The sequence below is a fragment of the Zalophus californianus genome, chromosome 7 (genome assembly GCF_009762305.2).
Source record: "Zalophus californianus isolate mZalCal1 chromosome 7, mZalCal1.pri.v2, whole genome shotgun sequence".
NCBI classification, from domain to species: domain Eukaryota; kingdom Metazoa; phylum Chordata; class Mammalia; order Carnivora; family Otariidae; genus Zalophus; species Zalophus californianus.
This window is the reverse complement of record NC_045601.1, coordinates 124545370-124563813: the sequence shown is the minus strand read 5'-3', so window position 1 is coordinate 124563813 and position 18444 is coordinate 124545370. Positions and strand designations below refer to the sequence as shown.

The 18444-nt window shown below is 43.1% G+C and overlaps 1 protein-coding gene across 6 annotated transcripts in view; it reads right to left on the bottom strand.

The window, feature by feature from the left end:
- CDYL (chromodomain Y like) overlaps window positions 1-18444 on the bottom strand; it is a 228625-nt gene that overhangs the window by 69059 nt on the left and 141122 nt on the right. For 5 of the 6 annotated variants that reach the window (XM_027602646.2, XM_027602647.2, XM_027602648.2 and 2 more), the window contains one exon: window positions 1425-2091. In XM_027602646.2, the coding sequence (XP_027458447.1) occupies window positions 1425-2091 (667 nt within the window). The remainder of the gene's footprint in view (window positions 1-1424; window positions 2092-18444) is intronic. The other variant, XM_035728569.1, reaches the window with a different exon arrangement.

The following is an 18444-nucleotide window of genomic DNA, read 5'->3' as shown; positions in this document are numbered from 1 at the left end:
TTAAAAAAAAAATATTTGAAAAATACTAGCCAAATGGCAATTTATTGTCCAAAGGGAAACCCCAGATTTCAGTTTAGATCCCTCCCTCTTCACTGCTACACAAAAGGTCTAAACCAAAACTCACTGATGCACCACAACAAGATGGATAGAGCAGTGTCTCAGGTGAACAGTTCTCCTTAAGGGAAATAGCTCCCCTCCTTCCAAACCAACATCATTTTGTTTTATTTCACTAAGGGTGAGTTGGCGGGGACACTCAGACAGATACAATTACAACACTGCAGCACAGAGGACACGGACGGCATATGAGACCAGAGGATGCAGGAGCATGTGGGTCCTGAACCAGAAGGGAGAGTGGGAGCTCCAGAGAGGACCGAGGCACAGGGGCGGCATGATGCTCCTGGAAGAGAGGGAGCTGAGAGCGGTAAGGGCCAAGCAGAGACCAGGAGCAGGCCTGCTAACTAAAACAATGGTGGCCAGATCGGACTGCTGACAGGGATGCCCCTGCCCCACCACCCTCCAAGAACTACAGAAAATGGACAGAAACCATCAACAGGCAGGAAGCAGGGAGACCAATGAGAAAACTATGGCAGGTAAGAAATGACCAGGGACCAAAGTGAGGCCAAACTAGGGGGGCTCACATCAGAGAAACCCCTAATAGAACTCTATAAAAATCGGTGGTTCGCCGGGGCATGGGGACAGTCAGGGGAAGGGGGCTGTCTGTGCTAATCCCAGCTGTGCAGTCTTAGGAACTGGGGAGGCTAGGGCTCAACCAACTAAGCTGCAGAATCCAGGAGCCGAAACACAACAGAAAATACCCACCCCTGCTGACTGGACTCCTACTCTGAAAAAGGGACAATGGGGTCTGAACAGCTGATGATTACAGATGAACAAATGAAAGTCCCATAGGTTCTATTAGGTGACTGGTACCTTCACCTGAAAGGCATTTCCAGTTATTTAAATACGTCAGCAAAATAAGGCTCGTGACTTCTAATCAATACTGGTCACATTTAGAAAATTCAGATGGACCCTTAACCTGAGACTTTATACATACTAAGTTGTATGAAGGTTCACAAAGAAACCTGCTATAAAGGAAAATACCACGTGTAACGGATTTAGAGTGAGGAGACACTGTTCAAAGCAAGTCGATGTGGTGGGACGGTTTGTGGATACAAATTAAACAGAGACAGCTAGTGCTGACTGAAGAGAGAAATGCCAAAGGCTTCAAGTAAAGAAAGAGGCTGCACCGGCTCTCAGAGGTTCCAGTCCACAGCCTCCCCAGACTTCCATCAGCCTGCCCTCTAGAGTAAGACCAACATGTAAGAAAGGGGTGCCTACACACCTTGAGAAAATCGCCAGCATGCTGAGAAACAGCCCGTGGCATCGACAGGGCCGCTGCCTGCTGAGCAGCTCACCTGGACACTCACCTTTTCCGTTAACAGCTAATCCCGTGGCCATGGCTGCAGTCACGGGGCCAGACACCTGAGGCACTAATGGGTGTATTCGGGGCCTGCTCCCCATTCTAGCTCGCTCTGCACCAGGGCCCAATAAGGCTCCGACTGGCTTTTCGGCTGCTGCTTCTGGTGCTACTGTGTCCTCCTGACCCTGTTCGACGGGGTCCAGTTTCTCAGGGCTCTCATTCTGAAAGCCGTCCACTGCGGTCCTGCTCTTAATGGGACTCTTAGGCACAAGTATCTTTATACCTGATTTTGCTAGGTCCATGTTCTTCCGGTTTGAGAGAGATGGAGCTGTGTTTTTCCTGAACTTCTGGCTGGCAGCAAATAACTGACTGTTTTTGGACTCGTGGTCTTTGCCAATCACTAGTGACTTAGGAGAGGTCTTAGAAAAGTTGCTGTTGGTGGATCTGGAGATCTGTTTCCTGGCATTGTTTGGAGAGGTCCTATTTGTTCTGGTTAGTGTGCTTTCTTTCTGCTTTTCGGTGTGGCGTCTGTTAAAATCATGAATGTATTCCTCACAGTTCACAAGGTGCTGCTCTGGTTCCCAAGTGTCGTCCTCACTGTCATAGCCTTTCCACCGAACCAGATATTCTATCTTCCCTTTTTTGTTTTTCCTTTTGTCAACGATCCTTTCAACCTGTTTATAAACAGAAAAGAAAGAGGTGTCAATGTATTATCTGGGAAAAAAAGGGGCAAGTTTCATAAGGAAGCATCAGAAATAATAAAAACCACAGATAAAGAAAATGACCATCTCTTTCCTAAGCTGAAAAAAGCATATGAACAGAACATTGGGGATTTTAGCAATTTCCCTGAAATTAAGTCAGACAAGATGCTAAAATTTTATGCCCAGAATACATGGATGTACATTAAGTAGCCTATTTTACTGTGATTCAAAGGGGGCTCTGTTTTTATTTTTACCTCAGACCCTGACCGCCTGAGTTGGTTCTCAGTTACAGCTGGAACAGGACTAGTCATCTGCAGCCTTCTGCCTGGTCATCCTCAGGGTACCAACGGCAGGCCCTCCTTGGGCACTAGCTAGGCTGTGGTAAACACGAGCTACAAAGGGCTCGGAGCCTCTGACGTGTGGAACTGGCTCACGGAAGAAACGGTGAGTATTGCAAGCATCAGTGAGAAGCACTCGGTTAAAACGGAGAAAGGTCTGGGATGCCTGGATGGCTCAGTCGTTAAGCATCTGCCTTCAGCTCGGGTCATGATCCCAGGGTCCTGGGATCAAGTCCCACATCGGGCTCCTTGCTCAGTGAGGAGCCTGCTTCTCCCTCTCCCTCTACTGCTCCCCCTGCTTGTGCTCTCTCTCTCTCTCCCTGACAAATAAATAAAAACAAAACAAAACAAAACAAAAACAAAAAACGGAGAAAGGTCCATAGAGAATGTGATGCTGTATCAGTAACAAAATGGTCTGGAATGGTCAGTTATTTATTTACCTCCAAATATTGGTTTGAACTAATTTTATTATTTTATTTTTTTTTTAAAAGATTTTATTTATTTATTTGACAGAGAGAGATACAGTGAGAGAGGGAACACAAGCAGGGGGAGTGGGAGAGGGAGAAGCAGGCTTCCTGCCGAGCAGGGAGCCCGATGCGGGGCTCGATACCAGGACTCTGGGATCATGACCTGAGCCGAAGGCAGACACTTAACGACTGAGCCACCCAGGCGTCCCTGAACCTAATTTTACACTAACATCTTCAAAGGAAGATGCTGCTAATCTTTGAATTTGATGATCAATATATCCCATACCTAATTTATGAATTCACTAATTTATGAATTTGCCATAAAAGATAGTTACTGTGACATATGTACTACCTTCACATTAAGTGTAAATGGGAGATCTTTGATGACTCACGTGGACAAAATCTATTTGACATAATAACCCCATGTTATTGGGGAAATATTTAGAATCTGTTGGAACCTCTCTATAGTTAAAATAAAAACCATCAGTCTGCTTCCCCGGCGGCAGCATGCATCTCTGTACCTTGCAGGGAGAGGCCTACAGCCACAGAGCAGCTCTTTAATTAAGGATTCCAATGTCTAAGCCCATTAATTACCAAGAACATCAATAAATTTCTGGCAAATCTACAGGTCAGGTCAGATGCCATAATGGTATACCTAGTTCTCCAACATTCCAAAATAACAGAAGGTAATTTAGGGTACAACAATAGACACTTTTGGAGAATGGGAGAATACCTTACCTCATCATTTCCCCCACTCTCAAAATCCACCCCCATCAAAAAAAAACTCTCCAATATGTCTACCTGGGATATAGGGAATTAAAGCCCTTAACTACAGAAAAGCCTAAAATTAAATACACATTACTGCTTCCGTGCAAAAAGGACTAAGGGTAAAGAAAGGACTTGTTTCAGCAGGTGGCAGATTTCATGCCTAACAGGTCTCTACAGAGATAACTAATAATCTCTGTAGATTATTATCTAATAACTAATATTGGATCTGCATATGCAAGTCCACACAGTCCATAATATAGCATGGAAAACTTTAAAAGTGATTTTTTCCCCTGCTCCTTTGCTCGTGAAAAGTTTTATATAAGGGCTTAAGTACTTCAATATAAGTAAAAGACGTATTTCTGGAAAATTCCACATGAATCAATTTCATAGCAGAAATAGTTTAAAAGTTTTAAAGACAAGGTGTAAACAGATTCTCTCCTAAGAGGAAACTACATTTTAATACTTGTTTTCTTTCTAACTCAATTTCCAGTCCAGAAGCATGAAGTACAGTTGACAGATGTCCTTCTTCCCCCCTTTGAAAGCTTAAAGGAAAAGTCCTACTGATTCTTAGTCTGAGTGGCTAAAATAAATTAGTCTCCCACAAAAAGGCATCATTACCCAGATTCAAAAATATTTGACCGTACTATTAAGCCTAAAATTATTTCCAGAGAGCTTTTATGGTGGTGAGGGAGGAAAACCTTGATTCCAAGAGAAACACATAAATAAATTTTCCTTCAGGTTTTCGGTCCCTTCCCCTTGTGTTCTTCCTCTCCTTGCTAACACAGCCGTTTCTGAAAACGAGTTTCAGTAAACAGTCTTTTCAAAGTATATGCACAGGTATCCACCTCTAGTTATAGAATTTCAATGCAAAGAATTTTATATAAAACAAACTTATTAACACAGAAGTATAGAACCGCAGACAAGTTCTACTAAGATTCTTAAAAGCCCAAGACAAAATGAAGAAAGGCATGAAAATCTTATCGAAATTACCTAGATTGTTTTGCTATGTTACCCACAATCACATGTGCCGTAAAATTCTGGTGAATCCAAATCACAATAGCCTTGACTACCTGTGGCACAGTAAACTGACCAAAGTTCTGTTAGGATTTCCTTCTAAAACTCAATCTAAAAAGCCAAGAAGTGACACAAATCAGACAAGGCTTTCCTTAACACTACAATGTCCTCTGATGGTTTGCAAAACTGTGAAATTAATCAAAAGATCATTCCAAACACCTAATTCATTTCACCTACCTCAGAGCACATCCTAATATCTGTGGCCCCAGGAATGTGCTGAAATGTGCTACAGAGTCACAGAAGCCAGACAAGGATGGACAAAGGTTCCCTAACACAGAAACAAAAACCCACAGAGAAGCCCAAACTGGTTAAAGAGCTCAGGATGAGTAGGAAGAAAGAGTAACTCTGCTATTGCTACATTAAATACCAAACAGCCTAGAAATTTTATCAGGGCAAGGCATGCAAATATATTGGCTTATAGGAAAAGACCAAAGTTGCAAAATACAGTAGGAAAAGTTTGGCACATTGTGTTATCATCGATAACCTTGTCAGCGATACTTGTTATGATTCCTCCCAGCCAGAACAGTGGGAGCAGGCTGCCAGGATAACTTTGAAACCACAAGAAATGCTGAAAGGTTTTCTCAGGTTTGGGTCTTACACCAACGGCTGGAAAATTTGGAACAACAGAGCATCACTATGGAAAAAATGAATAAACAAAAACCCTGCTTTTATCAAAGAATTCTACAGGACCTTTGACAAGCAACAGCTCTTTATATGAGGAAGATAAGTGTTTCACCAGCCGTTTGAGAGTTGTGTTTACTATTAAGAAAAGGAAAAGTTGCCTGAAATACTAAGAACATTTGTTAACCATTAAAAACACAGGCAGACAGTTCCACTGCAAGAAGTAAAGGAGTAATATAAACATAAATATTTGACAACACTAAAGAAACCAAAAGCTGGTAGACACTGGAGGGACTAAACCCTTTAAACAAGGGAACCCAAGGGCTTCTGCACTCCCTGGTTGGCTGCTGGTAGGACTCACATAGAAAGTACAGTCTTCCAGGGCGCCTGGGTGGCTCAGATGGTTAAGCGACTGCTCTCAGCTCAGGTCATGACCCTGGAGTCCCGGGATCGAGTCCCACATCAGGCTCCCTGCTCAGCAGGGAGTCTGCTTCTCCCTCTGACCCGCTTCCCTCTTGTGCTGTCTCTCATTCTTTCTCAAATAAATAAATAAATAAATAAATAAAATCTTAAAAAAAAAAAAAAAAGTGCAGTCTTCCAGGCTTTGGGGGTCAGAAGGCCCGAGTCAGGAGTTGATAGAGTGCTAGAAATCTAGTGGAGATCACAGACAGAAGGGCCCCACAGAAGGGGGGAGTCCCCTGAAGCAATATTATAAACCCTCTCAAATCCCAGTCGGACTCCTGAACTACAACAGGCTAGTGGAAAACAACAATGGGTGTGTTGGGGGCACCCAAGTCCACCTCCAGGTTTGAGGATTCACTAGAACTCCGAGGCCTCTGCATGCAGTTTCACTCATGGCTATGATTTAACACAGTGAAAGGACACTAAGCAAAATGAACAAAGGGAAAAGCATGTGGGGGAAAGTCCAAGGGAAAGCGAGCGCAGGCTTACAAGGGTCCTCTCCCAGGGGAGTCACAGAGGATGCGCTTCATTCCTCCAGCAACAAGTTGTCACAACATATGCAAAATGTTGTCTACCAAAGAAGCTCATTAAGGACTTCCTGCCCAAGAGTTTTTTGTTAGGGGCTGGCCACAGAGGCATCCTCTGCCTAGCATGGGTCAAAATTCCAGATTCTTGGAAGGAAGCAGGTGTTCAGCGTAAACCATACTAATGGACATCACAATCAAATCTAAACAAACCAAGACAAAGGGTAACACCAACTAGCCAGTGAATAGAGGATAGGAGGAGAAGACATCACAGACAGCACCACAACAATGGGGGCCAGGAGACAAAGGAAACATATTTAAAGCACTGAAGGAAAAACCTGTCAACTCAGAATTCTTTATCTAAAAAAAAATATGCTTCAAAAGCAAAGGTAGAGTTCCAATTCTGGGATGGCAGTATAAAATGAGCTCTGTAAACACATTCTTCAACCAAATAAGCAAAGCTGGTAAACTATTACCAAAAAAACCCCAAAACAAACAAAACCCCCCAAAACCCCAAAAAACATAAAAAAAAAATCACAAAACCCTAAAGTCTCTGGAAATTGTCCTAAGGCCATAGAGCAAATGAAGGAACATTTATTCAAGAAAGTCTACTAACACTCGGTAAGAACAGAGAGTTCATGGCATCTGAGCCAAAACCCACTTCTTTCCCCACCTACCCTCCAGTTAGTGTGACAGGAGCTCACTCTGAGTGTAGCTAAGAATACAGGCTTTCTCTTCCCTCTCTCGGCTACCAATCAAGTCTTCTCAAATGTCACTAGGACAGATAGGCTACCAGCATTTCTCCTCTTTCACTCAAAGTAGAAGAGGTAAAAATCTCTTGTGAGTATGACTGAGAGGTCAGGGACTCATTTCCTCTACCTGACCCCTATCCATAAGGAGGCTTTATCCCAGGGGTAACAGGGCAAAAATATTGGGGACTGCGACCAATTCTGCCCCGAGTCACTCTTAGGGAGAGGTTTTATGTTGGCAGAGGCAAGCTGAGAAATCAGAGGCTACCACTCTACTCAGCACCCAGACTAGTGGTTCAGAGATTTTGCCCTGGGGGAGAGGTAATCCATAAGAAAAAAGAACTATTTCCCAAAATAAAATGACTTTGTTTGAGACAGAGTATGGGTAAGTTTAAACCTAAGGATGTTCTTGAAAATGATAATGAAGGGCAACAAGCTAAACCATAACTCACCCAGTCACCAGGGAAGGCCAGCTAATAAGAGCCCCCCCCTAGGATACGTATAAATCTCAGACTGGTCTCAGAAACTATTCCTACCCAAATTAATTGGGTCAGACTGCTAAGCAATTAATGTACCAGACATTGTAAAACAAAAAAACAAAAAACAAAACAAGAGAGTAGCTAACCAGTAATCAGTTGATTCTAACAGGCTAGGTGTAATACCAAATAAAGCTAGCAGCTTAGAGAACCAGGGAAGGAGATAGCCAAAGAGAGCCTTATGAAAGCACTATTATTCCAGGACTTGCTCAAGACTGTGCCCACTGAGGAGTCCATGGAAGTCTTCACAGAGTAGGGGTAATGGATTTCACTAAAATAGTCAAGTCACAAAACAAACCATCAAGCAAATAACAACAAAAGTAAGTCCCAGAGAGGGGAGAGACGAACCAATATCTAGAACTGCTGCAATATATACCCTAAAATGTCCAGCTTTCAAAAAATTACAAGACATGAAAACACAAAGGATGATCAAGTGGCCTATACAACACTGGGGGAAAACAGGCAACAGCAACTGCTTGGGAAAAGAGAGATACCAGCAAAGACTTCAAATAAGGACACCATACTTAGAGAAGTAAAGTAAGAAGACGGTATTACCTTAAAGAATATCATTAACAAGCTAGAAATGCAAAAAGAACCAAATGGAAATTCTCGAGTTGAAATGTACAATGACCGAAAGAAAAAACTTTTTTTTTTTTTTTTTTTTTAAGAGGATGTGGGGCTGAGGCAGAGGGAGAAGGAGAGAGAGAGAGAATCTTAAGCAGGCTCCATGCCCAGTGCGGAGCCTGACATGGGGTTCGAGCTCACGACTCTGAGATCATGACCTGAGCTGAAATCAAGAGTCAGATGCTCAGTTAGACTGAACCACCCAGGGGCCCCTGAAAGGAAATACTTTTTAATTCTGAGTGCTCAACAGATCTGAATTGGCAGAAAAATCAATCAACTTGAAGAAAAGATGGATGGAACCACAGAAATGTGAGACATGCATCTGCACACCAATATCTGTGCAATGGGGAACACAAGGAGATGAAGCAGCAGAAATGTTTGTAAAAATGGCTGAAAACTTCCCCCAAGTTTAAGATAAATGCAGAGATCCAGAAACACAGGTAGTAGTCAAAATACCAAAAATCAGGGCAGAGAGAAAACCTGGAAGCAGGTAAAGAGGAAAATAACTCCTCAGTTACAAGGGAATTTGAATAAGATTAACAGCTAACTTCTTATCAGACATAATGGAAGAAAAAGGCAGTGGGACAACATTCAAGGTACTAAAAGAAAACCATGTCAGTGAAGAATCTTATATCCAGCAATGCTCTTTTACAAAATTGAAAACAGAAAAGGGTACATACTGTGTGATTCTAAATGTCTGACAATTCTGGAAAAGGCAGCACTATAGAGATTGTAAAAAGATCAGTGTTTGGGTTACTGTGGAAAGAGGGATGAAGAGGTAGAGCACAGAAAAGGTGTAGGGCAGTGAAATTATTTTCTATGATACTATTATGGTGGATAAATGTCATTATAGACTTGTCAAAACCCACAGAATGTACAACACAAAGAGTAAACCCTAATGGAAACTATGGACTTTGTGTGATAGGACTCATCAGTGCAGCTTCATCAGTTTTAACAAATGCACCATCCACTCTGGTCGGGGATGTCCATGATAGTGGGGGAGGCTGTTCTTGCACAGGGGCAGGAAGTACATGGGAACACTCTGTTCCTTCTGCTCCATTTTGCTGTGAATCTTAAAACTGCTGTAAAAAAAGAGTACAAACCACCCCCTCTCCTAAAATGAAAACAAAATAAAGATACTCTCAGATAAATAAAAGCAAAATTTGTTGCTTGCAGACCTGCTTTACAAAAAATACCTAAGGAAGTTCTTCAGGCTGGAAACAGATCAACCAGAATTCACACACAAAAACCCAAAGAGGACTGGTAAAGATAATTATGTAATTCTAAAAGTTTAAAATGCATATTTTTCTGCATTCTTCTTACTTAAAAAGCAACTGTATAAAACAACACATATGCAATTGTGCTGCTGGATCTGTAACATATAGAAATATGTAACTGTTTCAAGCATATCTAATAAGAACCAACAAAATACATGAAGCTAAAACTGACAAAAGAATAAGCAGAGAAATGACAATTCAACAGTAAGAGTTGGAGACTTCATTGTCCACATTCAGTAATGGATAGTGTAAACAGAAGATCAACAAGGTTACAGAAGTCCAGAACACCACCATATACAAGCGAGATCCAGCAGACATCCAGGGAATTCTCTATCCAGCAACAGCAGAATATAATTCTTCTTAAGCACACATGGAACATTCCCCAGCATAGACCATATGCCAGCCCATAACATGAGCCTCAATAAATCTGAAGGGATTGAAGTCATACAGTCTTATTGCCAATAAAGTTGAGTGAAAATGAAAATTAACAGAAAAATCTGAGAAATTCACCACTGTGGGACAAAGAAGAAATCACAAGGGAAATTAGGAAATCCCAAAAGATAAATACAAAAACACAACATACAGTGATGAAAGGGAAATTTATAGTTGTAAATTGCCTACACTGAAAAAGAAGAAAAATTTCCAATCAGTAGCCTAACCATTCACCTTAAGACACTGGAAGAGGGGCCTGGGTGGCTCAGTCAGTTAAGTGTCAGACTCTTGATTTCGGCTCAGGTCATGGTCTTGGGGTTCTGGGATTGAGCCCGGGGCCAGCTCTGTGCTCAGCATGGTGTCTGTTTGTCCCTCTTCCTCTGTCCTTCCTCCTCTGCTCAAATAAATAAAATCTTAAAAAAAAAAAAACCACTGGAAAAGAGCAAACTAAACCCAAAGCATGCAAAAGGAAGAAAATAATGAGAATTAGAGTAGAAGTTCATGGAACAAAGAACAGAAAAGCAATATAAAAAACAAAACAAAACAAAACCAAGTTTCCTTGAAAAGATCAAAATTGACCAAACTTTAGTTATATTAATCAAGAAAAAACAGAACACTCCAATTATTAAAATCAGGAATGAAAGAGGGAACTACCAACAGCACAGAAATAAAAAGAATTATAATACAATGAACAACTGTATGCCAATGATTTGGATAACTTAGATGAAATGAGCAATTCCAGGAAAGACAGAAACTCCTGAAACTAAATCTGAATAGATTTATAACAAATAAAAAGACTGAATTTGTGAAAAAACAAAAACAAAACAAAAAAACCAAACCAAAACAAAAACTCCCCACAAAGAAAAAGCACAGGACCAGATTGCTTCTCTGGTGAATTCTACCTGGCCTAACATGATCATCCAAAGCTGTAAGCAAATCTACCCTAAGGTCTGAAGGGAGACACTATTTTTATCTCCAAGACTGTTGCTATACCAACATTACTGAAGAGAGTCAAGGACAAATGCACAGTCTCTGTTCCCAAGACATACAGAAATGCAGAGGAAAATGCATACGGAGATCCCCTGAGAACTGTCCCCCCAACAGTATCCATCCCTTGTATTCACAGTGTCTTGGCTTCTGGCAAATTTTCCTGAGTATACCACTCCATCAGCTGCTGTGATCAATCTGACCATTAGAGGCTGGGACCAAATCCATTCAATTTGTCTCACACAACATTTAATTAAAGCTACTATCTGCAGGACTCCAGGCATCAGAATGAGCTACCCTGCAGTCCTGTCTTTAGCCATGCCTCCAGTGTCCTGGACCCAGCTGGCTGAACAAATCCCATAAACTCTCAGGATCTATCTCAGAAAGCCAGATGGCTTTCTCCTTAGGTTTCTGAATTGATTTTTTCCTCTTGCTCTGGGGCATTAATACAGGTACAACAGGATGCATTAGTAATTGCACGAGCTCTGTCTTGGCCCACAAGGAGGAAATCCAGAGTAAGTCTAGCATTTATACAACCCTGACTAGTGAGTTGAGGCTGACTATCTTCCAGCCAAGGCATTTTTACTGCTCACTTCAGAGAAAGGCAGCGACAAATTTCCTACTGCCCTTTCTATGGTTCTGACAGTAGGGCCGTCTGCAGGCTGTATACACAGTAAGTCAATTATCCCTCCAGCAACCTGCTCTGAGTAATCAAGAGGAGCCTCATTTTGGAGATCTCCACGGTCTTATGAGGGCTCTATGACCTACTACTGGCTGTTTTCCTTAAACACCTCAAGGTCTTCAGTGATCACCCTCAGGGTGTAAGTCACCATGTTTGTGGGAGAGAAACACGCTAGTTTCCGGATTTCATACAAGCACAGTCGCAACGGTGCACATGTTGGTCCTGGAAAGTGTTGTTTACAGTGACTGGGGTTCCCCCAGTGGCCCTTCTATCATGGCGGCATCGGCTGAAAGTGCCTCCAACATAGCTTTCCAGCTGGTTAAGTTCAAGTAACCGTCTTGTCCTTGTTTTTGGAGGGGCTGCCTGAGAACAGTCAGTCCAACCTGTCCAGTTTGTCTAGTCAACCAGCCAGGTGGCAGTCATCTGCACTCATGGAATGACAGTGATGGCCCTAAGAATGGAGGTGGGCTGACATCTGAAGGTGTTAACAGGTGTTTTGTGGAGCAGGAACTGTTCTACGTGGCTTCTGATATTCCTCGGTTACGAGGAATGCACCAATTCATCATAATATGTTCTGGCCAAGGAAGGCAGATCCAAAAGTTACACTTAAGTCCCTTGCAAAAATTTGGGAGAACCACACCAAGGCTTTTCCATTACTGAAGACGACTCTAGGGGTGGTTCTGAAGGACAAGGATCTTTAATGTCCTTCCCTTTCCGGTACCTCCGGAGATGTAAAGTGCTCTCTCCCCACGTGTCAGGACTGGTGCCTTCTCTCCAATACCACATGTTCCCATTACAGCACCTGCTTGCCAATCACACTTTACCCACACCCAGTCCTCTGCAAGGTAGGGCCATGTGCTGGAGAAGTGAGGGCATTTTTATGCAGCTTACACAGATCCACTATGTCCTTCTACGTTGGCCAACGTGTGCCCTGCTGGGAACTCAGTGGCCAGAGGACTAAACTAAGTGATCATTATCCTAATAATCTAGGCTCCCCCTATCAGTCCAACAAGACAATTCAGGGGACCACAGCAAAATTAAATTCAAATTCCCAAGTCCCCACTGGCTGGGCTGTCACCCAGAGCAGTCTGCGGTTGCTGTTATGGGAAAAAATATACCCAGGAATGATCAGGATGGAATTCAGAATTTTCAAAATGGGTGTATATAAAATGTCTCACAACTTCTGTCCTAGTCATAATCCAGGAAGCAGCTAAGAGGAAATGATCCCTTCCTGGGGAAAGCGGTATTCAGTGACCGAACTGCTTTGCTATGTGTAGAGGAGGAGGGGATGAGATGAAGGAGGCCGAGTCAGAAACCTTTCTGCACGGGTTTCCGAGGAGGCTACTTCAGGGCTCCGTGATGCCACACACCATCTGTGGATGGTAGGGAACATGGAAGGCCCACCGAATACCTTAACTGAAAGTCTACTACTAAGTGGCATTTGAGATAAAGGTGCATCACTGCCAGGCTGCACATGGTCTGGACAGCTTGGAAACACGGCACAGATTAGTTTCAGGGGTCACTATGGTATGACCAGAGCTGGATGGTCGGTCTAGAACAGCAATACCATAACCTGAAAGTGTCATCAGTGGGGAGGCACCTGTTAGCTATGAGGAAGGCGCAAAGGTCTCCTGTAATCAGCCTGCCAGTGGGGCAGGTGGGACAAAGGCCCACGTGATGTGGCTCCCCTCTGTCAGGGAAACTGGGTAAACATTTGGCAGGAATCATACACTGGACATGCAGCAGTCAGGTGTGCGCCAGAAACACGGAAGTCTTTACAAGGAGTCCGGTCAGTGACGGTGGATGTGCGGTCATGTCTGGTACAAGGACAGCCTGGACGGTGCAAGCTCACCTAGCAGCCGGATGCCAGCCAGTCTCATCAAGAGCAGGCACTTACCAGGGGCGTCGACCTGAAGAGCTCAAAACAGTCCATCACTTTCCGAGCGGCAGACGGAAGGCTAGGCCATGCCCCAGAGTCCGTCCAAACCTCACGGCTCACCAAGGGGAGTACCGAGCAGAGCGCGAGCACTGCCCTGAGGTATGCCTAATGAGCAGAGAGGCCACGTCCCATCTCAAGAGCAGGTGCAGCAGCGGGACCTGATGCACACCACTGGTTTTCAGCTCAACTGAACCATTAGTGAACCAGGCCTGGCATCTCAGGGAACCCTGTGAAGCAAGGGTCCCACTGAGCCAGTGGCTCAAGCTTAGGGTGAAGGAGTGGGGGATACAGACTCCTCCCACTTCACATAAAGTTAACATGCCACTGGGACCAGGCATTTAGTTCTTCAACATGGCATTTCCACTTAACAATTGAGGCCTGCTGGGTCCTTCCCGTTGGGTTAGTCACTGATTCCAAATTCACCACCTCAAATTGAGAGTACCGGGCCTGAGAGTCACAAGACCTCCAGGGGACAGGCATTCAATTTCGACAAGAGCCTGGTAGCAAGGTAAGACAAGCTAATAATAGCTAGCTGCTTTTCAAAAGGGGGGTGCCTGCAGCCAAGACAGCTGCAGACCTCTGGACAGCTTCCAACACAACCTGCTAGATTTGGCCTCAAAGGATGCTGATTTGCAAGTTGGCCTATATAAAGGGCCAAGGAGAATAATGCCCAAGTGAGGCGCACACTGTCTCCAATAGCCAAAGCCCAATAAAGTGCTGGACTTCCTATTTCATGTGAGGCTAAGGAGAGAAAAATTACTGTCAAGTGCATACGGGGTTCCAGACCACGAGTCTGCCCATGGAGTCCTAAAAACCTTTACATAGCAAGTAGATCTCTCAATTTTGTTGGGGGCAAATGAGCCACTCTTGCTGGTGATGAGAACCCAGACAGGGCTTTGGAGACCAAGGCTTCTGACATGCCTGCCAACAGGACACCACCCGCTGTGATTTCAGAGGGCAGGATCACTCAGTCTAAATCCTAACCCACCCACTACTGGGAAACTGTGGACAAACTTACATACCCCCAAAGATGTACTACATACAATCTACACACAGTTCTGTCTGATTGGGAGAATCCTTGAAACTTACAAGGACAGGGAAGTCCAAAGTATATAACAACACATCAATTCCTACTATACATTCGGATATATAGCAACAGTACACTGAATTGACCCAATGGGCTCTACCCAGGAGATCATGTTAACTTCTTTCCCCACTGTACAAAGCTTGGCGAAAGCCCATCAGTTGATTCAGATACCACCTACTCCTGCTACACTGGAAAGGATGGTGACTTGGGTGGCCTTACCCAAGAGAGTCACAAATGTTTGAGCTCCTCCCCTTTCCAAAGTTCCCTAGAATACCAGGATGGGTGTGTATGGCCTGCAGTCCCCTTTGGGGACAGGGAAGGCTCAGCCAGACCTCCCTAAAGCAGCTGGGGTCAAAGCAGAGGTGGAGAGAGGGTCAGGTGCTGCACCAGTAAATAAGCACATTCACCTTCCATTCAAGTGGCATGGTGGCTGCTCCTGGCTCAACCACACTTCCAGTGTTTTCAGTCCACTGTAATTAAGCCCTGTGTCAGGTGGCAGGCCATTACTGTTTCAGCAGTCTCATCCGGCTGGGGCAATAGAGTTTGCACATTTTGGTTGGTTCAGGCCTGACTTGCTCAGCAGCAACTTCATGGCGTGTGACTAAACTATGGGTATTCGATGCTCCACTGTCCTGACACCTCACATGGTTTTAGCAGAAAGGCCAGGGGAGAATTTTCCAGGCAGTGGGGCGAATGGTAACAATTTATCTCAAACTTTTAGGATTTCTCTTTCTCTAATGCATCACCTTCATCAGCATTGGAAATCCAATGTGAGGCAGCAAAAGCCCAACGAGTACTAGTCAATGCATCATCAGTGTTTTCCCACTGGTATTTGTCTGTCTCTGGGGAATCTCTCTGAGAGGGCCAAACCTCTCTCCTGGCAGCCAGGACCCTCTGCAAAAAAAACCTGAGCCTTTTATTGTCATGTCCCAATGGACCGGAGGTTGGCATGACACAGTGTTGGAGAAACGGAGTAGCAAGGCTGCCCAGCTGTTTCTGCTTTAACAAGTCCCAGCCCCTCATCTCCCAAGGAAACCAGCCAAAGTCCTAACAATCTGCCTGCTTTCTGCCCATTGTGGTTGTGACTTTCCCTCCTTTAGCTTTTTGCCCACCAAACCAATGAGGATGTCCTCCTGCCCAGCAAGGAGGTACCATAACCAGAGTGGTGTTTGGCAGCCATGTTCAAACATGACCATGTAGTCAGAAGTCAGTCTGCAAGCATCTCCCACTTCTTCCTCATTATCACACAATTAAAGGAGACGACCATTTATTGCCAGGTTGAGGATTTGGTCAACATGTCAAGCTACTGATATTCCTGGATTTTCCTCAAATCTCCTCAGTTGACCCAGGAGGCTTTCATCTTCCCCTTTGAGAAAATCATAGCCTTGTCTGTGTCCTGTCATCATAACCGAAACTGTTAAGAACTGTGACCTGTGATTTTACACTATTTGCAAGCTAACAAATGAGCCTGCCAAGTTTCATGGATGTGGCAGAAAGCAAGAGACTTGGAGTCCTAGATAACAGGACTTTGACTACTCACAGCAACTGGAATAGTCAGAGTACCAGCATCTTATTTTACAGTTCCCTGAGCCCCCAGTTCCCTCAGGACACATGAGGGCCATACAATGGATTATGGTACAGGAGAGGACACTGAGCTAAGAAAGCTCAATTTTTTAGGACGGTCAGTGAGTGTGCCTGCCCCAACCCCTGGCAAGAGAAACTACTGCTGTCCTCTACACAGACATCCTTAAATAATGTTCAAGGCAGGGGGTGAGGGAGGTGCAGGAACTGGATGAAGGTCGTCAAAAGGTATAAACTTCCAGTTTTAAGATAAAGAAATACTGGTGAATTAATGTATAACATGACTGTGGTTAACACTGCTGTATGGTATATTTGACAGTTGCTCAGAGAGTAGATCCTAGAAGTTCTCATCACAAGAATTTTTTTCTCCTTTTTTGCATCTACATAAGATGATGGCTGTTAACTAAACTTACTGCGGTAATCGTTTTGCAAAATAAGTAAGTCAGGTCATTATGCTGTGCACTTTAAACTTATACACTGCTGTATGTCAATTCTATCTCAATAAAAGTAAAAGAAAAAATGTTCATGAATTAAAATAAATAAATATTGTTAAACAATACATTTTCTCAGATTCAGACAATCCCAATAATAATCCCAGCAAACTTTTGTGTGTAAACTGCCAAAAAGATTTTAACACTCACGGAAAGGCAACAAACCTGGAAAGAAACCCTAGGAAATCTTGAAAAAGAAAAAGTAGCCATATGTCATCACTTCAAGACCTACTACCATAAAGCAACAGTACAGTCCTTGATCCAGGGTCTACAGAGAGATCAATGAAACAGGGGACAGCAAGGGAGCCCGAAGGAGACTCTCACTGATAGATCACGGCCAAAGGATTCGTTTATTTACTTTTGGTGAGAAAGGCTTCCAAAGCAATCCATTTGGTTGAGTCCTTTCAGTATTCAGTGCTGGGATACTGGTTATCCACAAGTTAAAAAAAAAAAAAAGTGAATCACAATCATTATCACGACTTTTATATACAGAAATTGATTCAAGATGTATTATAGGCTTAATTATAAAAGCTACAGGATGTCAACTTTGCATCTTCGGGAAGGCAATGCTTCCTTAGGTGACAAAAAAGCACTAACATGAAAGAAAGAAAACTGATAAACCAGACTTCATCAAAACACAATACTGACAAAATGTATAAAACAAGCCATATATTGGGATATACTATCCATTAAAGATATCTTCAAGGACTGGTCCCTATGTCTAATAAAAAAGTCCTAGCATTCAATAATGGCAATACAGAAGTAAGAAGTGGGCAAAAGATGTGGGCACACATTCCCAAAAGAAGACACATGAATGGCCAATAAACACATTGAAAAGTGATGAATATCATCGTTCTTGAGGAAAATACAAATTAAAAAATACAATGAGATACTACCACACATCCATTAAAATAGATAACAAGAAAACACACCAATGATGAGCAACTGAGATACTCACCCATTGTTGGGAGGATTTTAAAAAGGTACAGCCATTTTGGTAAAAGGTCTGACAGCATTTTATAAAACTAAACAAATACCTTACCTATGATCCAGTAATTCCAATCCTAATTACTTGCTCAAAAGGAATGAAAACATATGTCTACAAAAAGATCTGTACAAAGCTATTTATAGCCGCTCTATTCATAACGGCCCCAAACCAGAGACAGCCCAAAGTTCCAACAAGTGACTGCACACAGTGTGGTAAGTACAGACAATATCACATAATAACAGAAAGCAATTAACTAGTGATACATGCAAGAACATGGCTGAGCCTCAAAAACATGCTGAATGAGAAAATCTTACTCAAAAGAACACTCATTGCATAATTCCATTTAAATGGAAATTCTTGAACAAGCCAAAAAAACCCTACACCCCTTTAAACAAAAAAATGGAAACAAAAACAAAGGTTGGTAGGGAATTGACTGGGAGGGGACATCAGTGAACTTCCTGGGCTGACAGCTTTCTAGCTTAATAAGCACTTCTGGAATGCACAGGTATATGTGTGCCTTTGTTAAGCTCAGCAACTGGTATCATATTTAAGACCTGTGCATTGCCTTGTTGGAAAATTTTGTATCAAAAGAAAAAAGCTATAAATAATATGGAATTCTAGTTAATGACACGCATGCTAATGAAATTTTTTATGGGGAAGTGCCCTGAAGTCAGCGTTTACTTTAAAATATGTCAACAA